This window comes from Brienomyrus brachyistius, chromosome 7 (assembly GCF_023856365.1).
Source record: "Brienomyrus brachyistius isolate T26 chromosome 7, BBRACH_0.4, whole genome shotgun sequence".
NCBI lineage: Eukaryota > Metazoa > Chordata > Actinopteri > Osteoglossiformes > Mormyridae > Brienomyrus > Brienomyrus brachyistius.
The window spans coordinates 24,408,511-24,433,247 of NC_064539.1; the positions used below are offsets into that span (position 1 = coordinate 24,408,511).

A 24,737-nucleotide genomic window follows, 5' to 3' on the forward strand; every position below is an offset into this window, starting at 1 on the left:
GTGATCCTGTTTATAGTTGCTTGGGGCATGATGGCCTGGCTCTCTGGGTAGGCATTGGAGCTTTTCGTTCGTAGTCTGTCTTTTTTGTGGGCTGTGGCTTGTGGAGATGTTATTAATTGGGTTTTAGCCTCTCCTGTCCATTTTCTTCTGCCATTCTGAAGTCATGGCTTAACAGGGGTTAAATAGCATGTTCACAGAAAGAGGAGAGGACTAAGAATACCTTTAACAACTCTCCTCGTGATTTGATGTCTGTGATGGAACATAACTTCCTGTAAGTATCTGCAATATATTTTTCAATTTTGCAATGATGCAGTGTAAGACGTTAGAAGATGTGTTGTAGTTGGGTGATGATTCCACAAGAGGGCGCAAATCAGTTTTTTTGATGCATGCAATTGTAGAGGTTGTAGAGGTTTCAAATGAGGATCGTAAGACTCGGAACGATAAATAAAACAATTTAATTTCTAAGCAGGGTAAAGTATTCGTAGTTCTGCATCAAGTGCAATTTTTAAAGAATTGAGATGGAATTGTGCTCTTGCTATGATCAATAATGGGAATAGAGCTCAACCACAGCGACAAAACTGTATGTGGCTGTATAATACACATATTCAGATACTACATGTCCGTAAATCCATGTGTATCCTCTCCCCTCAAGCATATGCAGTAACAGATGGAGTCTGAATGTGAAGGGGTATTAACTGGAACAGGCCAGCGCATTACTGCACTGCAACTTCATCAGTGTTACCATACTACTACTGTTGATCTAGCGATTTTGGGGCAAGATTGGATAATTTTTCCAACCCAGTATTTTCCATTTTTTTAAATAAAACAATTAATGTTCAATTATTCTTGTTTTGGAATGTATAATAAATGCATGGATATACATGGTGTATAAAAACACTTGAAGGAAGTACAGGTAAATATAGATGCTAAAACGGTCACCCTAAGCCATTATCCACAAAAATACGTCACCACTGGTTAAATTTACCTTTCTGCAAAATGCACAAATACATGGACACACAAGATGCAAACAAATCAAATACATTTGGAAAGAAGCCTTTATTTTTCATCCAAATTGTCTTATAATAAATAGATGAAGCAGGTGCAGGTTACCCAGCTCACGCTGCCTATATGTATCACAATTTCTAAATCCCCTTCTCCACAGCAAACAGTTCACAGAATTTACAGCAAAAAGTAAGCTTGACACAAGCTGAGAATGTTGCCACCAGCCCGTTCTGTCCCTGAGCTGTGTTTGTGTAGCAAACCCCATGAACTATATTATTTACATACACACATCTATAAAGTATTTACAAACTTTAGCATATAAAAGAAAATCAATGATGGAAAGGTGTTTCTACAAGAAACCATTACCGAAGTAAAATAGGGGACTGTGTATTGTCAAAGGTGCACGTCTCACTTTTTAATGCCTTCTGGAAAAAGTGTTGCCCCCTCTGTTATTCCTACTTTTATAAAACTGCAAAGAAATTTCTTTACAGCTTCAAGACATGACTATAAAAAACCCTATAAAACAGGGTGTTTCAGCTGGGTACCTACAGAGGAGCGGTTTGGGGAGGGGTCTCAGAGATGTTGAGGTGGCCACCGTTCCATAGTTAGGTCAGGTGTTAGTGGTAGGGGATCCCAACACTCTGCTCTCTTTTCATTTGGGGTTTAAGAATGGCTGAGAATTCCAGCTATACAACATGAATATCACTGTGGTGAAAAATCGGTATGCAACTTCAGGACCTGACCTGGAGGAGTGGCAATTGGCCTGTTATTTTGGATTCTGATTGGCTGCTAAAGTCCCTGTGAGACACACCCACTGTCAGCATGTTCTCCAATGGGAACAAAATGTGCTGCCAATTGTTTGTTGCCACGACTACACAACTACCAAGAAGACGAGGAAATGCACTCACAGTTTAGCTTATTAGGAGCCAAATTTTTTATTTTATTTTTTTTTGGGGGGGTTCAATATGGCATCAAATGAACTGACTAACTCCCCCAGTGTTTTGTTTATTTAGGGAAAGTATGGAGGCTGAATTTATTTAACATTTCACAGACTCTCCCATTTCATTTGTTAACACAAACTCCAGTTTTCAAGGGCCGTGGTCACTGCTGCTGCAGCACCAAGGATATAAAAATGCTCTTTAGAATATTGTACACAAGATAGTGAAATAATGTCTATTTTCTGTACAGCATTTTAATATTTACATTGTACAATCCAATAAATCTGAAAATAAAGTTGTGGTGTCTCATAACTGAAGCCTAAGTGCATTATAGGCCAGTTATAGCTGAATCATTATAATATTCTTCATAAATCTAACCTTATATAACTTAACCACGTTTATAGTGTCTTACACAGAACAGAAATGTTAGTGGGAGACCTGAAGGTAAAACTGTGGTTGTCAATGAAGCAGAGGTAGGAGTTCAGGTAAGTATGTTTTGCTTAAATTTTGTTTTTTTTCTGAGGAGGAGGACGAGGGCAGGACATCCCCTTTGCTGGTGGGTCTAACTGTCCCACAAGGGTCCCAGATTCCCAGGCTCCCATCGGGGGACATACAGGCACATTTCCGAGCACGAAAGGCAGGAAGACATCACAGACAGCGGGGTCCACAAGGACGCAGCGGTATGCAAAGTGCCAATCTGCCCCTGAACAGCTCCTCTAGACACAGTTCAAGTACCAGCGGCCAAAAGCTTACTTTCAACACAGCCTGAATCAGCTCCACAGCTCAAACTCTTATAAAATGATTTACACCACGCAGCCCATCTCGCTATGCAGGTGTCATGGCCGCATTCTGCCATGCAGCCAGCAGGTGGCCCTGTTTACTAATACTGCTGATGGCGCTTGTTCCCACTAAACTTGTCCCAGAACACCAAGGAAAATGCAAACTTGAAACCATCCTTTTCTGTCTACTAGCTTCCAAATGTTCTTGACTGTAACACTGTAGTGTGACTTCTGTGGTTTTAATGCTAGCTTGAAATAATAATTAAACATCAGGAAGATGTGTAACAACTGGCCTAAAAACATGAGCTTCCTAAGTGTAGTAAATGAGTTGGGGCTTAACTTCATAGAATTAAAAATTCTTCGCAGGGTCCTTCACTCAGAAGTAGCGCCAAAAAGTACGAACTGGGAGGAAACAAGTTTGACGTAAACGTTGGGGAGATGAGCAGCTCTGGTAACATGCTTCTCAGTGGTCAAGCAGGTGATTTAGCAACATCACACATGACCATTGGCAAAGAGCACCGGACACATGGCCCAATGCTCTGATGAGTATAGAGGAACCTTCCATGTTCTGCCAGCAGACAAACAGTTGATATGAACTGCCACCTGTGAAAACTATGGGTGACAAGGGGGATGGGGGTAACCAGCAGCAATCTGGGTGGGGGCCACTTGGAGGACCCGTCTTCATATCGAAGGAAAAGGAGCTTAATGCGTAACTTAGTGGGGGGAGGGTAAAAGATGATGGACCGCTGAGCTTAACATTAACCCGGTGGGGGGTAAGGTAAAATACAACGGACAGCTGAGCTGAAAGTGTAACCCTTCCGTGGGGGGGGGGGGGGGGAATATGAGGACACTGGTGCTTCGGGCAGTGTGAGGAACCATGGTCGCATCAGGACACTTCCGGTGAAATTCCAGAATCAAAAGGTGGAAGCAACATCTGCGCCAAGCCCTGTAACATCCAGTGAAAGTGGTGTTGAGCACTGCGCAGTGGGTATGGTTATCCTTGTTTCAGCTCCACCATTTCGATTGTTTTTCTTGATTGGCTTATTTGGCATGGCATCACCAAGGGATGGGGGCCTAATTGAGGGTGCCCCGGCAGTTCTCAGCCCCGCAGAGGCACGGAATCTTTACATCCTCGATGGGGAACTTGTAGTCGTAGGTAATCTCCTCATTGACGTTGATGGCCTGCCGAGAGTAGATGACAATCTTCTTCTGTGACTCCACTGTGATGATCTTGGCGTAACAGTTGGGCTGGAAATCGAGGAAGGTCATCATCAGCCATCATCGACCTTGAACTGGTACATGGGACAGCATGGATCTGCCCCCCCCCCAACCCCAGTGCAAACTACACCTCTATACGATGAATAGAAGATAGGTCTACTACTCACATTGCAGCTGTGGTTGATGAAGCGGGCAAAGTTGCCGCATTTGGTGGCATCGATGATGGTGTCATGGTCGACCCGGAACATGTAGCTGCTTCCGATACCCTCTTCCTCATAGCGTTTCTCCCGCATGTCCGCGATTACCTAGCACAAGGGGGGCAGCCAAAACCCTCAGTCAATTACTCCCATTCTTCACAATAGATTTTACTTGCCTGTTTCTTCAGCTGAAGGACCTTTCAAGAGTCCGATCCAGTAAGATAACGGCAGTGAGAAGCTGGCCTCCAGGGCTGAGAGCCTACCTGTCTGATGTTCTGCCCCACGTACTCGATCACCATCTCATCCGCTGCTATGGGCTCCATCGCGAACAGGCCCCAGTCGTGAATGCTGCTCTTGCAGAAGCGGATCTTCTTCTTGCGGAACTGGGAGACAAGGGTGAAGGTCAGGCTCTGGGACACTAAGCAAACAAGCTAGCTGGTCTCCACAGGCTCCTACCTCGAATGGTTCTTAAAGTCAAATAAACCATAGTAACAGAACTTCCACCTTCAAATATCAAGAGGGAGTCTACCTTCAGCTGGTTGAACTTCAGCAGGTCGCTGTCACAGCTGAAGGAGGAGAGCAGGCGCCGCTGTTCAGACCTCCGCTCAGAACCGGCCCGCGTGGAGGACTGGGGCTGTGCTGGGTTGCTCCTGCCCTGTGAACACGAACATCACAAAAGTCACCTCATGGTCTCATCTTGGGCGTAATTCTGTTTACACCAGTGTTAAGACCAGCATACCAAGTCCTTTCTTGTTCACTCTCAAACTGTGAGTCAGCAAAGAAATGCGAGGGTCACAAGATGACATTCTTTAAGTTTATAGGCTCCCCCAAACCCCCCAGATCTCAAGGAAGAAACAACTGAATGCCTTTGAAACGGAGTATCTGCTGTTACATTAGAAGGTCAGGGAAGAAAAAGTGGTTGCCAGGTTTGACCACTGGTCTAGCACATTGAGACAACCCCAAGGAGTCATAGCAGTTAGCTTGAGACCCAAGACCTGGCCATTAGAGGGCATCCTTGCACACAAACCTGGGAGCTCAGAGGAGGCTCCTCCGAGAGCAGCCGAGTGCTGTTGAGGTATTTGATCTTGTCCTTCTTGTCGATCTTGTAGTAGCCCTCGCTTCGTGCGCAGCCTGTCACGTGGTCCCTCATCCCATCTTCTCGCCTCTTCCTCTTCACGCCAGGGAGCCAGGTGGGTGCCACGGAGTTAAGGGAAGGGTCTTTATTGGGCAGTATTGGTTGTCAATCGAGCTGATCGCTCTGGCGGTCCAGACATCACCTACAATACACACTCAACCAGTAGCATTGCTATGACAACAGCTTCTGATTAGTCATCATGTTTTAATATTTCATTAGTGCTTAATTGAAACTAATTAGTGTATATTCTGGCTATTTGTGTATACTGTAGTACAATCAAACAGCCCAAACCCCTTTGTGCTTTATGTCCTGCCAAAACTCTAAGAAGTGTCAACACTGAAATGCTCTAATGTGCATCATGTGACCAGAACAGCTATAGGTGGCATGTGTGATCCCTGCAGCAAAGGATATGAGGGTGTTGCACCCAGAGCGTGTCGTTCAGCCAGTCGCTGCCATTGTCCTGCTGCAGCATATTGTTGTAGGTGACCTCCAGGAGGCGGATGTCCTCGTCGTCGATGCCCTCGTTCCAGATGTCGTAGAGGACGGTCACCTCCTCGAATTCCGAGCGCAGGCAGAACCTGGGCCGTGGCCGGGGGGCCGATGGCGCCAGGTGCCTCTCCTTGTGCCATGAGGGAGGCAGTGGCTCCTCCCCAGGGAGCTTGCTCTCCAATTCACGTGGGGGGGTCGCGCCCCGCGCCTCTGGCTCTGCCCAACCTTCCCTGAAGTCAAGGGCCACGCGTGACGGCTCAGTCCAGCGGGAGGGTGCAGCCACGCCCCCCAACCCCAAATCCAGATACAAATCTTTCCCTGGGATGTCTGGGGGCAAAGAAGAGGCCCAGATAGCCGCCTGGTGTTCTGGAGAAGAGACTGCCAGTGAGGTCTTCTTGGGACGGCCAGGTTTTCTCTTGGGGGGGGTGGAGTCCGGTGGCACCTGTAGTCCGTCCTGGTCCTTGGGCAGGCTGGCGTGAGGGGCGGAGCTAAGCGACGGCTCTTTGAATAGGAAGCGCTCGTCCAGGCTGTCGAGCGAAGCCTTCCGCTGGTCTGTGAATGGCGGCATGAAGTTGAAATCCCGACCCGGAGTCCTGGGAACGCCGCCACCAGCCCCAGGGGACTGAGCGGGATAGGAAAAGGGGCTGCCCGGAATGTGGGGGGAGCCGAGCGTCAGGCTGTTGGCCGTGAGAGGTGCCTCGCCGCCCGGCGTGCTGGGGACCGTCTCCGTGCTCTGGGATTTCCCTAAGCACCGCCCCCTGCCTGGCAGCTCCCTCCCCGGGGTGTGGGGCACGTCATCCTCACTGGGGAGCCGAGAGCTCGAGCGTGACTCAGGAAGCCCCGGCAGGAAGCAGGCCTCAGCGACTGAGTCCACTTGGGGAGGCAGGGGCAGCGTACAGGGCGGGCGGGGCACCTCCGCTTCCAGAGGTGTGGTGGTCTCCCGTCCTGGGGTACGTGGAAGCACTTCCTCCTCTTCCTCATCAGCCAGGGTGGCCTTAGGCCGCACCTCCAAGTCGATGTATGCTGGGGAGCCACTCGGGGTGGGCGGGCGAAGGAGGCCAACCTCATCCAGCAGCTGCACTTTCGACAAACCCACCCTGGAGGCCAGCTCCGCCTGCACCTCTGCCCAGCAAAACGGAGGGTGATGTCAGGAAGCAGAAACCAATCCAGACGCCAGACAGAACATCAGGAGGGAAACGCTCCTCAAGCTGCGGACTACATGCCCTATAGGTGCATCGCTTTGGACAAATCCCTCAGTTTTGTTCCGTGTATCACATTAACAGCAGTAACAACATGCACCAAAAAGCATTTTGTCACAAGAATCATTGTGCCATAATTTAGGCTGTTGATGCATTTTAATAGCGCTAAAGACTAGAAACGAACGAGCATCACATCACACGCTAACATATGATAGAACTTCCCTGTTCACACCAAATAAAAAACAATTACCCATGTGTTTTTAATCATGCTTTAGTTCATACCTGTCCTGACAGCGCCCACCACCTCCATGGACCTTCTCTGCAGCTGCACATCTGGCTCCTCTTGAAGGGTCCTCTCCGACGTCATCTCGGACGAGGAGGAGTGAAGTTTGACCGTCTCCCGCCTTTCCTCCTCCTCATCGGAAGATGACGAAGACTGAGAGACGGACGACGGAGAGGAAGATGACGAGGAGGAGGATGAAGATGAGGCCACAGGACGCGCGTCTCCCTCTTCCTTCCCTGCTTTATCACGTGTGCTTGCAGACTCCTCGTCGGAGCTAGAGTCGTAAGCAGAGGAGTCTTCGCTTTCCCGTGAAGACTCCGAATCTGACCCAGAGGACGAAAACTCTTCTGGGTGAGGAGAAAAAACAAAACATTAACAATCGATTACTGGGCAGCCAAGTTTAGACACGCAAGAAGGGTACACATCTGAAGGCTTCCTGACCACGTCCAGCACTGGAGGTTATCACAGTCATCTCTATGATGAAGACACTGCATAATGACCCCAAGGCATGTGTTCTTACAGGTGCAAATACGTCATCTCCATTTCAGCTTGGCAGAAGTATGAGACGAGGTTACCCTTTGTCACCGCTGCCCCACTTACCGCAGGGCCAATGGACAACATCATTTAATATCCCCAATAAATACTCAAGGCCACTCACATAACATCCTGCTTTTTGCTAATGGTGAGCTCAGTAGATAAAGACAGTGCCATATAATGGCCGCCACATCAGTGCTAAGAATGCACCAGTGACTTTGAACATGTGCTGTGGGAGTGCTGGAAAGTATCTGAGCTCTCCTGCTGCTGGGTGCAGCAGAAACCTGTGACCCTGGACAGCCTGGGACCTGCGCTGCACCTCAGCTTAAGGGGAACCACTGAGCAGAGCCTGCGGAGTCAGTAGTCACAGAATTACCCCGAGGTGCCCGTCACACCAACCACACCTCCCACAGAGCGAGCGATAGGCCGCAGGCCTGCTCATGCAGGCCTTCCCATCCTACATCCCGGCCCATCCTCTCGCCCTGTCATTCTACCTCTATCCTTGACCCCCGTCACAAAAAGTCCACACAGAACGTCTAGATATAAGAAACTGATTTATCTGATTGAAGGTGATGTACATATATGTGCTTGCTCTCAAGTGTTCTCGGTCTTAAAACAGTATGCCGCATTATAGACATACAAGTCTTGAATGAGACAGGAAACTTTTATCAATCCCGAAGGAAACTGCAGATAAGCTCTGCCCGCTTTATGAACAAGGGATCCCGGCTCCTGATGTTATTTTCCCAAATTCCTATCTGGCTGCTTGTCAGCGGTTAGAAAACGGATTGCCAGGTGTTTACGGTTCCGATGTCATGTCTACATGAAATAAGTTCTCACACCTGGCCACTGATTGGTTTATAACCCGGTTCATCAGGACTCTGCGACCTGCTCTGTTATTTAAAGAGACCACTGGGGAGTGGTTCTGTCACCATGGTATTGTGGGTTTAAACGTCTGTAATCAAATCTCACACACTTCCCTCCCTCGCCTTTCTGATGGGCATGCACCACTCCGCCTCAACAGCCACTTCACATAGACCCGAATTTGGCTCAGAATGTTTTTCAGTGCTACATTTCTGACCAGGAACTGCTTTGATTCATTCTCACTTTTGTGGAATTTCCAGCAGAATCTCCAGCAGACTCCTGGCTTTTCCAAACACCCTGCATAAACTGTTATAACCAGGGGTGCAGATAACTGGTACGCAAGTACGCATTCACCTTTAAGAACAATGCGTGCGACAATCGATTGTTTGTAAAAGCGCAGATGCGTACTCATTTTATGTGCATCTGCACTGCTATGACAAGAAAATACCCTGCATTTCAACCCATTCACTGCAAATGAAGTCGAGTTAGCATATAAAGATTAAAATGCATTGTATTTAGTTTTCATAGCAGCGCAAATTTATTATTATTATGATGCACAACTCTGGGGAAAAAATTAAGAAACTGCTCCATTTTTTTAAGAAGCTGTGTTGTTAAATCCTGGTTTAATCCTGGTTCTACGCTGAGCAGCAGGCTGCTCCCAGCCTCAAAATTTCTAAGACAGCAGAACACAGGAACAAGAGATGACTGTCAACTCATCCAATGGTTTCTCATGAATCGCAGAATGACATCAAGTGACCTTCAAAAGTAACAGTAAACATTAAGTGCAGGTATGAAGTGGTCCTGCTAGGACAGTTCATATCAGGATCCTAGAAGCAGAGGAAGGAGGAAGCCCTTCATCAATGAGAAGCCAGGCTGCAGTTTGCAAAAAATACATATAATATTCACAGATGCATATCCATTAATTGAGAAATGAATGAAACAAAAAAAAAATTGTGCTGTGGTCTTTGGTTCGTGCATTTTTAAATTTTTGTTCTTTTGTTGACTTTGGTGTGCATGTATATTTATAAGCTGCAGATGTTTCTGATCTGCCCAATCTTTTGTAAAAGTTATAATAAACAGTTGATCACAAAAAAAAAGCGACCCACTGTCCTCATTAACTGAGGAATTGCAGAACACATCATATTTCACCTTCCCCTCTAACCCATCAGAGCACATGGAGTTGTGGCTGTAAACATCACCCCACGGTCAACGTGATGATTACCCTCATCTGATGAGTTGGAATCTTCCCCATCGCTGTCAGAGACATTTTTGGCATCATTCTCCTCCTCTTCCTCATCGTGGTCCTGAAAGATACAGACTCATTCGTCAGCACAATCTGAATGTGACAAAACCAGCGTAAGGAGAACCTGTGTCATGCCATTCGGAAGACTGACGCATCCCAGGACTTGCCTTTACAAAGGAAAGCTTGTCGGAAGATTTTTCTGACTCCTCTTCCTCCTCTTTCTCAGAGGTTTCCTCTTCTTCCTCCCCCTCGCTGTCAAGCTTGGTAGGTCTACGAACTGGAACTGACCCTTCGCTGTCCTTCCTGGGGAAGTCGGAGGACAGGTCTGCCCTGTCCCGCTCAGACTCTGGAGGGGACAAACAAGCGCACAGATGCAGTCCTTTGTCCCACCTCAGCAGGCACAAGGAGGAATGGGCTCAATGTGGCTGCACAGGGTCCTGCTGCTATCCATACCTGTAGACATACGCCTAGATATACTCTAACTCGCACATCAATCGTGTGAGTAAACGTCTCACTGCTCCTACCTTCCTCCTCCATCTCGTCATCCACAGGGGTGGAGGCACGAACCCGTTTGGTGTCCCCTACAGTCCCTGGGTCAGGCGGCTCCTTTCTTTTCACCTATATGAGCAGGAAGGATCCGAGTCAGGCATACACAGGCACTAAAGTACACAAAACGCAGGTCCACTCAATTTAGCACGAGGACACAACATTGTGAGATACGAGGACAAGCACAAAGGGGCTTCAAAACCTCCCACTTTTCCAGAACTTTCTAACCAGCTATGAGCCTCGGGTCTGATCCAGGACTTCTCTGAACAAGATGCCAGTCCATCACAGGGCCCATGGGTGCACATGTATACACACACCCAGAAACACTGACATTTAAAGAAAACAATCCATCTGAAACAGATGTCTTTAAAACACAGGAGAGAACCGGAATGTCCAGAGGGGGAAAAACTAATGGAAGAATTCACAATCTCCATTTGGAGGGGTGGCAATCAAGTCAACAAGCCTGGAGCTGTACAGCCTTTACAAACAGTTACAGGAAGTAACCGAAACAGGAGGGTCGCCGGTGGAGAGGCAGCTGTGCGGTACCTTGAAGGAAGGCAGACGGATGGTGCCCCGAATGCCCATTCCCAATCCGATGCCCTCGTAAACGAGCCCTTCGCCCTTGTTCCAACTCTCCAGCAGGCTGGATACCACCACCGTCCCCTTGGCCTTGGTCTTTTCCTCTTCCTTGCTGTCAGCAGACTTCACCGGGGTGAGTGATGTCTGAGGGGGCGACAAGATATCCCCCAGGTCAAGCATAACACATGTCAAGGTGAATCAGGGGGGTAGGGTTTACGTTTACACAATTGTTATACATTAAACCAGTCCTTAGTGGTCTACAGAATCCTGACCTGCAAAAATAAACTGTCACTGATTAAAAGCAGACCACAACCTCAGAGTTCATGACATTTCGAATGTTTAAGAAAATGTTAAAAAGCAGGTCAAATCGCTTAGTTTCACTTTTAAATGAAAACGCCTCAGGATTTTAAAAGTCACGCTAACATTCTGCTACATCCAAGCAGAAATTGAGTTAATATTTTAACTACACGCAAAACTGTCAAGAAAATTATGTAGCCACACATGACAGGATCGGCCCTCTATGGCAAACGTTTTTCTTTAGCTGTGGGTAGGGCTGCACGATATCACGTGACAATGTCAGCAAGATCACATGGTTCGTGCGTGATAATCAGCAGGGATTTAGATGCCGGGCATGAACATTTGTCCAAGCACCTGATTTTTGGTACTATACGGACATTACTTACGCCTACAGTTCGATAAGCAGATTAACAGTGCGGCTAAAATGTTAATGAGGCGTATTGTAATGCCGAACAGTTAGTAATCTGTGTGTATTTGGCATATCTTTATTTCATTGGGTTAGTAGAGCACGCCACATGCTGCTGTTTTGACAAATCATAGAAGCGATAAGCACTGAAGTGGCGGTGAAGAGAGGGGCAGCTCAGCAAGCATAACATCTTTTACAAGAGGAGATATTGTGGATAAAACAGGCAAAAAGACGTCGGTGGTGTGGCGGTACTTTCTGTAGTTTAAAGTCAAACGTGTTTATTAAACATAGGGGCATGCTGAATTTATACAGATTACTAACTTTCAGGTGTCATAATATGCCTCTCATTAGCTCTATTAATCTGCTGACCAACTTGGATGTTAGGAAACGTCCGTCCCAAAAAGCCGGCATCCAGACAAATGTTTATGGCCATCGTCTAAATCCCTGGAGATTATTCCGCATGCGCCACATAATCACGATGCGATATCGTGCAGCCCTAGCCGTGGCCTTCATGAGTGACACGTTGTCGGGACAGAATGAATAATCATCGTTTTAAAGATCTGTGGTGGGCCTTGCTGACCCACCTTGGACAAGCGCTCCTTTCGGTCCCACCACTCGTCGAAAGCCCGGAAGGCCACCACCTCCACCATCTTGCGGTTGAGGTCTCGTTTCATGATGGCTTTCAGCTCCTTGACGATGACCAGCAGCACGCCGTCCACGGTGGCCTTGTGGGGGTCCTCCTTCTGCAGCATGTAGCCGGGCGGGGGCACTGTGGGGTTGAACCGGGGGAAAGCAGGCAGGTGCCAGGACTGACTGCTGGGGGTGACTGTTGGTGGCCGGAAAGGTGTGCTGTATGCCCCGCCCCCGGCCCCACCCATAAGCGGCAGGTAGGGGTAAGGGTGCTGGCTCTGTGCCAGGCGGCTCATCATCTGCGTCTGCATCTGGATGGACATGTGCATGCCCCCCCACTGCGGCAGAACACCTGTCACGTCCATGTGTAACATGCCCGGTGGGAAGGGGGGAAGCGGCTGCAGCATGGGGTGCGGGGGCACCCCCGGAGGGGCCGCCAGGTGAGGAGGCGGAGGCAGGGGAGGGGGCGGCATGGGGAAGCCGATCTGTGGAGGGGGCAGCGGGGGGAACCCAGGGAGTTGGAGGGGGATGGTCTGGGGACGCATGGGAGAGACCGGCGTGTTGACCACGATGGCCTTGGCGCAGTCACCGCTGGTTATGGGCGCGCTGGGCATCTCGTCGTCGGAGATCTCCATGTCCTCACCGGAAGACTGATGGCCCTGAGGTTACGGAATAGCAAAGGGGGGGGGGAATACAGGGTCAGTTCATGTCTGTGGCAATTTCTGGGCTATATGAAGGGCAGCATGTTTAGTACCTCTGATGGAGGGGGGGATAATACAATAATACAAAATACCAGCTGGATAGTAGAGAACCACCATTCGTTCTAGGGGTAACGAGGCAGACGAACATTTATGATGCCCCCAGTGTAAAAAATAGAGGCTGCGTTTAAGCTGAATGAAGGGATTCTTCAATAAAAGGAGCAACCGCTTTTAATATGTTACGGTGAAAGAAACACGGAGGTTGTTTATGACACAAACACATCGGCGAACTGTGGAAGACGCTGTGCCAAGGCCAAACGAAAGAGTACACAACGTCCCCAGCAGAGGCTCCCGAGGAAGAGGTCAGCAGTGAGTGTTAATCATCCACAGCTCTTGCTTCAACGGGGGGGCATGAGGGTAGCTGCCATGACAAGAAGCACCTCTCAACCAGGCGGTGTGGTTCTGCAAGCTGAAAGAGGGGAAGCGAAAGTACCAGGCCCATAACCACGACCCCTCGTGCTTCCTGTCCGTAACGGCGGCCCTGCGGCCTATTCAAGCGGCGGGGGCCAGGCAGGGGGGCCGAGGATGACAGATGTCACTGCTAAACCTGAAGCCAAGCAGTCCAACAGCTCGCGGCACACGTGTCTGGTTACAGTCAGGGGATGGTGGGGGGGCTCCAAATGCACCATACCAAGCAGCTTTAAGTTCTCCCCGCCTCCACATATTCCCTGCATGACGTCAAGCGGGAAAGTACAGCGAAGACCAGGCACGCCGGATGACACAGGAATCAAATCTCCCCTGGACAGAGTGCCCGTTTAAATCCCTCTGCACCGGATGGCAAATCAGATACGGCTGCTGCCAATACCCTCAACCAAAGGAAATGAGAGCAGGACCTCTGCACATCTCCTCACAGGTGAGTGAGCGGCTGGGGACACCAACAACAGAAAAGCAGGCTCCCCAGAGATGAGCTGAGAGACAGCATGGCATAGCATGCTAATGGTGCAGACCTATTTTAGTATACGCATTTAACAAGTGCTATGACATTCCGGCTATATATTTTACAAGCAGACTCCACATCTTCACAGCTGGCATTCAAATGATTAAGGCTTCCTGAGGTTCTGTTGTACTGGTGCACTTACATACCAAAGTGGATCTGAACCTTTTTCATACAAAGAATAGCAACCTATCCCTTAGCGTCAAAACTACTGAAACTTAGCAGATTGCTGCCTTATTCCGAGACATCTTGGTAATGCTTCCCACCACTGAAAGCCAGTTCTTCATGACAGACTCCCTCACAATAAACACTCGCTTTCTCTATTTGCCCTCCCTCTCTTCTACATCCAGCCAATCCCTTCCTGAATCTCCATCCGGGACCCTCTTAATGCATAGAGAAATGATGAAAGATTAATAAGCATCTCAGCCTATGCGTTTACAATGTTCGCCCGACTTCAGAGGACTCAGTTATGTACTTAGTTGAAAAGGTTTGATATGAGAGGGTTATAGAGTATTATTGGGCCCAAAAGGGCAATTCACCAGAATTACATTGGTAAAAACCCAAAAAAACCCAAAAGTGCAAGCTGTACACAAAGTTAGAAGAATCGTTTCCCGCCAAACACAAAACCTCAGATGTCTTCTGATTGATACTCTGAAAAAACGGTTAAGTTACATATAAAATGAAACCAAAAACATCAGAGGGGAAAATCACGCTGGTGCTCCAGCAGCCGGTGAACACAAAAGAGCCGAGGAGAGCTCCACAGTGTCACCCCAAACGATAAGGGTTATGCAGAAAGGCCAGCTTCACCGGAAAAGCAGGACATAGCATGCTAGCTCAAAGAGACAAGGTTACTCCCAGTCACCCCGAATCCAGAATGGGCTGCCAGACCGATGGGGGCTGGGGGGTGAAGTCAAGTGAAAACGAAAGAGAAATCCAGCACTGCGATAGTAGATGGGGGGCCCAGTGAAAGGTTTCCTGTGCAGGCAGCATATGTAACCACACGGCAGAGGCCCCCGGCAAGTGTGCACACTGCTGTCACTCAGCTAACGTGGGCGAGCATAAAATCCCCAACGGCAACGGGGGCCCGGAGCCTATCCCAGAGAATGCGGGCACAAGGCAGGGAATAACCCAGGACGGGGTGCCAACACATCGCAGGGCACACTCACACGCCATTCACGCCTATTGGCAATTTGGTAACAATGCAACAGAAATGACTGATAGATTTACAGACGTTTGCTAGCTTATGATGGTCTTTTGATGCTTCGATTTTACAATGGGTATTCCAATTCCATTCCGTTTCTCATTTTCAGTTCATTATTAAGTTAATTACATGAGATATTCAACACTTTATTATAAAATATAGGCTTTGTGATAATAATTTTGCCCAGTTGCAGGATAACACAAGCGTTCTAAGCATGTTTACGGTAGGCCAGGCTAGGCTATGGTGTTTGTTAGGCTAGGTGGACTATATTAAAATGTCTTTTAGTCTTGCGATATTTCTTCGTTATGATAGGTCTGTCCGAACATAACCCCATTGTAACCTGGGGAGCATCTGTATATACAAATATAGGATTTATAAACTGAACCTATACTTCACGATTCAGGCAGAGGACTGAGTATTTAACGCTCTGGGGTCTAGTGGTAGGGAACATACTTTCACTGACTGGGGAATGATCATCCATTTCAATAAATATCATAAACTTAATTCATGGCGAATAAATGATTTCTTATACATTTGTTTTGGCATTATACATTAAAATTAAGATGAGTGTATTTAAAATATGTCAGATTTAATTTAAGTTTGTAATCTGACGTCAAAGTATAGATATTGCAATATGCTTTTGGAACACTTGCAGAAACATAATAAAAGTACATAGTAAGCAATGGTGGCAGTTTGTTTTGATCCCAGATATCTGATCACCAAAGTCTTGGCTACATGAACATGAGTAAATGGTGTAGTTGCAACATTCAGTTGGATAAATAAATAAGAAAAACCAAACTCATGTCACTATTTCTGGCTCCTTTCATTGAATATGTAGCAACTTCCATGTGTATGCATGAGCCATTCACACCTGGCCACACCCCCCCCCCCTTCTATGGCGCTGATGGGGATGTATCTGGATCGCGTTTCACCGTTGCGTTGTTCATCAAATTACCATGCGAATGCGATTTGAATACACGGAAATGTGGCTATTTAGAATGCAAATAGCGATCTTCAAGGTGATGGCGGTACTACACGCCCCCGATGCAGGTAAAACTAAGAAAGGTTATGTGGTTATTTTTTTGCCGATTTAACCTACTTTTAAAAACTTTAATACTTCCGACAATGGACGTTTTGAAAAGAAGACAGCTTAGGGATTTAGTCAGCGTTTTTTCATGATTCTACATAAAGATTTCAGCGAGATATTAAATGAAATAGACAAGAAAAACACGCTGCATCGCCGACGATGCATTCGACCCCAGAGGGTTAAATAAAACAATTTAAAGAAAAAAAATGTAAGAAGGGGAAACCTTACCGCATCCACGGTGTCTGGGGGTATGGCCACTTGAGGGTCCTTTTTGTCACCCGTGTCATTCTGTCCATCATGGCATGATCCGCCAGGTGAACTTGCAGATGCATCTTGGCAGGGGGCGGCATCCTCGTCCCTGTCAGAGTCCGAGTCAGGCAGGGGGGTCGGGCTGATGTCCTCCAGGCTGGTGCTGGGGGACTGGTGGCCAGGCTGGGAGCTGAGCTTGTAAGGGGGCACAGGGGAGAGCTGGGAGGAAGAGGAGGAGACAGGGCTGCCCTCCATGTGCACGTCTAGGTCCGAGTCCCGCTCGCTCAGAAAGGGAAGCTTGCTGTTCTTCTCCTTCAGCAGCATGGCGATGCGGGAGTCCAAGCTGTGCTCCTGAGACTTTTGGGGGGGTGTCCCTGGGGAGGGGCAACGCTCGGGCGTCCCATCAGTGGGGGGCGAGGGTGCCGGCGGGGGCTCGGGGAGGGGTGGCGGTGTCACAGGTCTCTCTCTGACTGCCGGTGGGGGCATTTCTGGGACCGGGGCAGGGGGAGGCATTCTGTAGTCTGGCTCTGGCTGCGGGGGTGGGAGGTGGAAAGGCGGCTCCGTCGGGGGGTAGGGGAGAGGAGCTGGTGGCGCATACGAAGGGAATGTCCTGTAGCAGGTGCTGCTGGGAGGGGGCGGAGGCGTGTGGGAAAACATTGGGAGGGCGGGGGCAGCAGCTGGGCTCAGGGCAGGCTCCGGAGGGGGTGGCTGCCGAGGCTCGGGGGGCTGTGGCTTAAAAGCAGCCGGCTCCAGGGCCCGGTAGGCCCCCCCCGTGCCGTGCACGTAGTGTCGCTCCGGCCTGCGGTTGTACGCATCCTGGAACTTGGTGTCATGCCTCCGAGCCTTGTAGCCCCCCGAGCCCTCGGCCCGGCCGGCCTGGTAGGCAGGGGTAGCCTGCCTGCTGGAGTAGCTGGAGTCCTGGGAGTAAGGGGTGCCGGCAGGCCGCGGCGTATGCGGGGTGCCCTGCGACTGCGGCGTGTGCCCAAAGCTGTTGGGTGTGTCCTGCCGCGCACTGGAGTAGGCCGTGTCTACAGAGAGCGGCGTGCTGGTGGTGCTGGGCGTGCCGGCGCCCCCTGCTGCCAGAAGGTTCCCCTCTGTTAGCCTCTTCAGTGGCTCGCAGGCCTAAAAGAGGAGCCGCACCAAGCATAAGCATGACAGCCACAGTTATACCTCCCATAAAAATGCAGGCCCCCCCCCCCCCCAAACAACTAATAATAACAAAAGACAAAAAATAAAAACAGTGCTGCTTTCTAATTAATTTGTTTTTCTTACAGCACAGAAGGCGGGTAGCAGTTATTTAAGTTTAATTAATAGGCCAGCTGGTTCAAATCCCTTTTGAGGGGATTGTTACCACAAATTATAGCGCGGTGAAGAACTCAGCACTTAACCTGATTTACTTTGTTAAATAACCATCCGCTGAAATGGATACAAACTTAGGCCAAGACACCAAAAGCAATGCAGACATTTAGCAGGTTACAGTAATAAGCAATAAAAAGCAGCATAAAACAGGAATAAAGAGCAAAGAAACAACAACAATGAACCATAACAAATCATGATTGTTTAAATGACCTTCTCAGTGACCTCTGGGGCGTCAGGTCAAAAGGCAAAATGACAGGTTCTCCGGGTGCTTGTGGAAGATTCCAGCAAATTCCACACCGGCCACCTGCCATGCTGGTAAACCGGATTAGCAGTGAGGGCCGTCAGCTCGCGGACGCCTGGCTTTTTGATGGCCCTCCCTGGGAGGGGCTCAGTGGGACAGCAGCCTACTTGCATCCTTACCTCCATGGTGTGATTACAGGTTGATTCAACACTTGTGGCAAACGCAGACTTTGCCCTGTCAGTGTTTCCGACTACTGGCATTCATTCATACCTGTCAACAGGCTACTCTCACCACTTGCTTGCACATACAGGCTTTCGAAGGAGAGTAATCACCTTCTTGTGTTGTGCCTTATAAATGACTAAATATTATACCGAGATACAGATCAGTCAGTCTAGTCAGAACGACTGTTCCTGAAGATCTGTTACTGCAAGATCTGTGTTTAGGAACAGAAGAAATATCCTATTCAATTGTTTTCATGCTTTGAGTCCATTTTACTGAGGTTCTGTCCATCTTCCACAGGGATTTCAACTGTCACATTCCAAAACACTCCGTTTTGGGACGGAGGTGTCACTCACAGTCAACTGGAAGCGACTGGATGAGGAAGGAAGCTGAGGATCCTGAAGGACACCAGCCAAACGCTGAGGTACCACTGCCTGGACACCCCCAGCCACAAAAGGATTCTCCCATGAGCACCTTAGAGGTGCTGCTCTTACCAGGAGAGCTTCAGCCAGGCTGCGGGGGGACACCTCCCGTGATACCTCCCGGGACACCTCCCGCAGGTCCGCCACCCCCACTGGAAGAGTCTTGGGGGTGAAGTTGCCATTGATCAGGAGCTCGAAGTATCGCATTCGATTCTCACCTGGATGAACATGCAGATGAAGAAACCTCAAAGCAGAGCCCAAACAAAGACCCCAAACTGGCAAAAAATGACTAGTCATTGAAACACAGTAGGGTGGGCGGGGGGGTATGGGATATTATGCATGATGAAGACATTAAGATGACAATGCAACAGACACAAGTCAAGAAGAAGGTACAGGTTCATACTAATGCTATACCAAAAGCACATTGAGGGTATCAGATACAGCAGCTGGAGAAAAAAAAAACATTCAAAATCTAATTTAGAAAGGAATTAAACTATTTACAAATGTTTCTGGGCCAAACATTCACTGTAATCAAATCAATTTCCAATTGGTATTTCCACTTTGTTGCAAATTAATTAAATTACAAAAGCTAAATGATTTTTTTTCCTGCACTAACTACACATCAAAATAGTTTGTAGCTTGCTGTTTCACTTTATTTCATTCTATATAAAAAAAAAAACACTGAACTATGGATTTCTAATTGTTAAGTCTTAAACTTAAAATGTTGGTGGTGGAGGGACGGGCAAAGAGTGCCGCTGTCCCTTTAAGAGTAAGGGACGTTCTATCTGACAGCGCCCTGCGATTTAAAGGAGATGCGTGGAATTACGAGTTTAGACGATCTGGGAAAAGCTGTGAGCGGCCTGATTCCTAAATATCGCGTCTAATAAGCTAGTGCTCAACACTAAAATATAAAGCAATTGCACTGTACGAATCAGCTAAATTATCCGGCGAATCAAACAAGTTATTTATACACAGACTGAGCCATGACCAACTGTTGCATAACTGGCAGGCCATGCGTCTCGAAAAAAACTAAATTTATATACTTGACCAACTTTTGGAATCTTACTCAACAAGAAACCGACATAGGTAATCATTGAAGAAAATGCCACAAGTACACTAGCTAAAGATATTAATTAGAAGAATTATCAAGCTCGTTAAAAAGCGAGATATATATACCACACTCCTTTTAAAGGAATAATAATTATACAACAATTGTCCAGCTTGTGTCTATATTGCAGTGCATTACTTGATTTTAGCTACGATGGGTCACCAAGTTCAGGAGGCTTTTGACAATCCGCATTTATAGCGGTTACTAAGCAACCGACACTATTCATTTCTACACGTGACTTACGTTTACTAGGCAAATTACAACGTGTCCTTATAACAGGCCGCACCGTATAATTCGCATACTCTGGTCGCTTGTTACAAGCAATTTAAGTCGGCAAACAGATAACGTCAAATAGATAAAGTTACTTTAAAGTTACTTACCTTTCGGGTCCAGTTCCACGTGGATAATATTTCCCATGACTGAAGTATTGTTAAGATTTCGGACAGCATCCTTCGCCGCTTTTACAGAGGCGAACACGACCTTAGCGACCCCTAAGTGTTTTTTGTTCTTGGGATTATACAAAATTTCAACTTCTTCCATATCGCCGTACTTTTTGCACATGTCACTCAGGAATCCCTCTCTGATGTTGTCGTTCAACTTTGCAAATGTTACCTCCTTCGGAGGCACAGGTCCCACGTAAAACTCATCGATCTTGGGGAAAAAATTTAATAAGAATTTAATAATAATAAAAAACGATGTCTGTTCAACACAAATGGTCTTTGCATTTGAAATATTTGTACGCTTATTAACAGTAATGTAGGATGTGTCAAATAAGCACGTAAATCACACAAACTACATAATCTCTGGAGCCTGTCAAAAGCATCGATACACCGAACAATGAATATGTAAAATATGTTTCTAATAAATATAACGTCCATCTTGCTAGCTACTGCTTTATCTAAAATAAGCAAAAGTGTCTGTGCATATCAGTTCAATTAATCCAGGTATCTAAAGGAAAGAAGTTTTTTTTTTTAATTCTGAAACATGTACAGCTTGTACAACATCGGATCCCATTATAAACACCGTACGTCACATTTGCCGAAGTCTGCGAGGGGGGGTGTGCCTACCTTAAACTTCGGAACCGGGAGATCGATCTCCTTGTACTTTGACCAAAGAGAAACGATTCTCGGGTCTCTGACCATATCAACCGGTGGCATTCCAGGATTCTGAATGAGAACATGTACAAGTTAATTAAAAAAATGTATAATATCAGTTTCATCCGCCGTAAACATTGATGCACAGCTCTATGTTTGGGATACTGCAATTCGTGCATCCCTGTTAAAGTGGAAATTACAGCGCAAACAGCCGCGATTAAACTGGGAAAACATTCGGCGAAACCATGTTGAAAGTATAGTTTTTCTGCCGTCACTGGACCCTCGCGGAGTTGGTAAAAAACAGTCCGATGACACTGACGCGCTGTGTCAGGTGCTGGAGCGAGCTGCTCAGCGACTTTACTGCATTGTATTGCCGAAGGGACGTTCAACACGGCTCAGAAACGTTACAAGTGTAACAGTGTCTCTACCCCTCAACACGTAGGTAAAAACGATGGACTTACGCCCGGGCTAAAAGTTTGTCCATCGTAGCGATAGACTTTGTGCGATCCCTTTTTCAAAGCTGGGTCAATAATCAACTTATAACTTCTCCAATGGTGACTTCGCTTCTCGCCCGAGCTGCAAACTGGATGACTGTTTTCCATTCCGTTCGCCAGACCTGGAGAAAAGCAAGAAAAACGTTTAAATAAAAAAGTAGAGCACGCCCGTTACTACAAGACATTTAACAGCAAATAGTTATGTTGTCCAGCAAAACACGAATAATACATATATAAGAGTTGGGAACGAATTCCCGTTTCCGAAACATACATAGAGGAAGAAAAAGAGCAATCTCACTTGAACTCAGCTTTCTATCGTGATCTTTATTTAGCCTGCTTCTGTCTTCAGACTTGGACATGTTGTCGGTGACTCCAGGCGAACGTTTTGTTTGAACCGATAGGGTGAGATCCTTTACCTTCCCCGGTTACATTAGATGGTTTAGGGATCCTGCCTCCGTTTTGGGAGCCTACACATATTCTGTGCTTCTAGCCTAGATCCTCGGTCTCTCCCACAATACACCAGTATTGAACTACACCAGTACCTACTCTGCCATTCTACTCGCACATTCGATATCCTAATCTTCATAACAAGGTTCACCTAAAATGTTTCGATAAAAAAAAAATAACAAGAACGAATTCTTTTATAGCTATCTACCCGCAGACGCAATGTTAACATGCCGATCTTGCACGAAGAAACATTTGACTTGAAACTAGTGCGGCGAGGAAGCGTTGAATCTACCGCCTGCATTTACGCAAACGGCAAACAAGATGGACATCAGAGGTTAGTTTTGGAGTACTACGACTGAGTTGTAATCCACCCAGGCAGTTAAACATGACACTTTTAACTTTTGTTTTTCTTTTGCGAGTGCTTTAACCGAGACAAGTTCGTTCAAACATGGCTGATTGTATTTATTCAATCGTGGACAGTCCGTAGTTATATATTTAAAACTCAAAAGACATAGTAACAACTTAAAGGAAAGCTGATATTCTCCATTCTATTTCTACGGCCCGAGGAGGAAAGTACATGAATAGCCTTTTAATTATGCTTGTGTGTTGTTTAATACGCAGTGTGGATAATGCCATTTGCGAAAATTCTCTTATATTTTGCTGTGCTTGGGCAATTGGCTGGTTAACAGCAGTGGCTCCGCGGGCCAATCAGATTGAAGCACCATTTTAGCTTCTTCTATTAGAAGCTCAAACGACACATCCTTCAACAGAGAGCACGAGAGGAGGCCAGGCGTTAAGGGCGGCCATTTTTCAGCACTGGAACTAAATGACCAGTACGTTTTTTTTCTTCCTTTGTTCCAAAAGGGATCTTACATGTAATTTCCTCATCTCTTTATGGACTATGTGAATTTATTACAAATTCTGCCTCATTTAAAGGATAAGAAGAATGAAGATAAAATGTTGGATTTTTTTTATCATTTTTCTCCTCTTCCTGGAATTCACCTTTGTCCTAACTAGGTCATGGCACACCCATGTTAGCATTTTGTTTCTGAAGTGAATAAACAGCTTGTTTGTTGTCTTATGAAAAAAAAAACAATTCAAGTACAATCAATATATGATATTGTAAAGGCACATTAATATTGAGCAGTATGTGGCCAAGTATCCCTATAGCTATATGTAAGTTTTTCTTAATTTTCTTTATAAATGCACATAGCTGTAGAAGGAAATGTTCATGTCGCGCGAGTAAGGTGTAATTAAAATATCTCTGAGCCGCCGAGGTGCTGTGCTTCAAAGGATTCTGTATTAGCCAAAGCCACTAGCCCTTTCTGTGCCAGGACGCTTCAGCAGTTATTTGCATGCTGTTTGTCAATCCATTTAAGGGCTTAACTATAGGTAATTACATCTCACGTTTTGTCACAGCACAGCAGGCCAGAATGAGTAAACGACTGGCCTTAAAAAAAAAAAAATAGCAGTAAATAATATTGATAATAATAATGCTGAATCACAGGGCTGGCTGGTTAATGTCGCTGCAATTTTTAACCCCCTTCAAGTACCAACAGCCCCCCTCAAACAAAAGAGAAAACATTTTGAACAGATAAATTATGCAGAGTGACATATTACAACATTAAAACCAATTAAATCACCTTGAGATGTAGTCTTAGTATAATGTATGTGAAACAAGCAGTGGATATAACTGTTATGTTAGGCAGTTTAATCTGACCTTGCATGAAGGGCATTCTGATATTTGTCCTTAACATGGGTAAAGTGTACAGATATGAAACAAAACAACTGAGCCACCAAACAGTATAAACTGTAAAATAAAATTGTAGGAACTGTTCTTGGAAAAAAAAAGTATATTTACCTTAACATTCTGGTGAATTACATTTATCAGGCCTATAGAGAGAAGAAAGGGGATCGTTTTCATTCCCATCTTCGGATCCTTTATTACTGGCTTGGCTGTTTTTAAGAAAGGGAGGGGGCCCGAGTCCTAAAAAGAAAGCAAACAATTAAAAAGATGTTCTTTTAAAACATGACCAGGAAATAAGGAACCGTTCACCGTCATTTAAAAAAATGGTGAAAACCTTCTAGCAACATCTATGCCAGTAGTAATATGCAAACATCTCCCCCCCCCTTCTTCCCGAAGGCAGGATTTCAGTCAGATGCTATTCGCCTAATTCGAAGATAATAAGAAAAAAGATATGCGACTCTTAAATTCTGCCGCGGACATCATACTCCTATTAAGGTAATGGGCTGTGTATTGGCTAAATGTTTTCATTATGGGAACACATTAGGATAATTCTTAATAAGATCTTCTTGGCGATGACATGAATCTTTGGATTTTATTTCGTAATTTGTTACTCTTATCAAACAACACGAAACAATAAACAAAGTGTTCAGACATATAAAACAGGTTAATTCAAAATATTATCAGACTGTTTAAACTTACACTTATTATTATGTAAATGCAATCCGTGTATGAAGAAGTGCCTTAATTACAATAAAAACAAGACATATAAGGGGTAAAAATCAGGCTTGACGACAGCGCTGCCCGTTGCCTCTTTCCCAAAAGCGACCTTTGTTATGAACTGTGCGTTAATGGCTTCTCTGCTGTTCTCTATTTCAAAATGGCTTCTTCACACAAAGCAGATCATTAAGAGTTGGAAATGCTGCTGCGCCATTGCTGGGCGAGGTCTAGTCTCTGGAAAGAAGAGCTGCGGGTCCCCCAAGCATAACACATTGTGTCTCTCTCTCTCTCTCGTTTTCTCTCTCTTTTCATATTCATCAGAAA

General features: G+C 46.4%; 1 protein-coding gene across 3 annotated transcripts; it reads right to left on the minus strand.

The window, feature by feature from the left end:
* Positions 1-1,037: 1,037 nt before the first annotated feature.
* Positions 1,038-24,600, minus strand: LOC125745775 (histone-lysine N-methyltransferase SETD1B-A-like). Of its 3 annotated transcripts, XM_049018966.1 has the most exons (19): positions 24,396-24,600; positions 23,811-23,936; positions 21,470-21,624; positions 20,982-21,080; positions 20,295-20,565; positions 18,879-19,024; positions 16,545-17,687; positions 12,291-12,995; positions 10,971-11,147; positions 10,403-10,496; positions 10,046-10,224; positions 9,858-9,939; positions 7,240-7,587; positions 5,681-6,880; positions 5,162-5,328; positions 4,664-4,789; positions 4,398-4,517; positions 4,105-4,242; positions 1,038-3,967 (listed from the first exon to the last, which is right to left on the minus strand). In XM_049018966.1, exons 3-19 carry the CDS (start codon positions 21,608-21,610, stop codon positions 3,794-3,796), a joined length of 5,310 nt encoding a protein of 1,769 aa, XP_048874923.1. In that variant the 5' UTR covers positions 21,611-21,624; positions 23,811-23,936; positions 24,396-24,600; the 3' UTR covers positions 1,038-3,793. The 3 variants fall into 3 exon arrangements, with proteins under 3 accessions (XP_048874923.1, XP_048874922.1, XP_048874921.1); XM_049018965.1 differs by lacking the exons at positions 23,811-23,936; positions 24,396-24,600 and adding an exon at positions 21,801-21,981 and having other exon boundaries at positions 7,240-7,584; XM_049018964.1 differs by lacking the exons at positions 23,811-23,936; positions 24,396-24,600 and adding an exon at positions 21,801-21,981.
* Positions 24,601-24,737: the final 137 nt, after the last annotated feature.

Bases quoted from the DNA above. Each gene is read 5' to 3' on its own strand.
- LOC125745775 (XM_049018964.1), bottom strand. From the start codon at position 21,861: ATGTCCAAGTCTGAAGACAGAAGCAGGCTAAATAAAGATCACGATAGA. The intron at 6,881-7,239 runs GTATGAACTAAA...TTTGCTGGGCAG, and splicing joins GGTGGGCGCTGTCAGGACAG to AGGTGCAGGCGGAGCTGGCC. The intron at 5,329-5,680 runs ATATCCTTTGCT...ACTCCGTGGCAC, and splicing joins GCTCTGGGTGCAACACCCTC to CCACCTGGCTCCCTGGCGTG.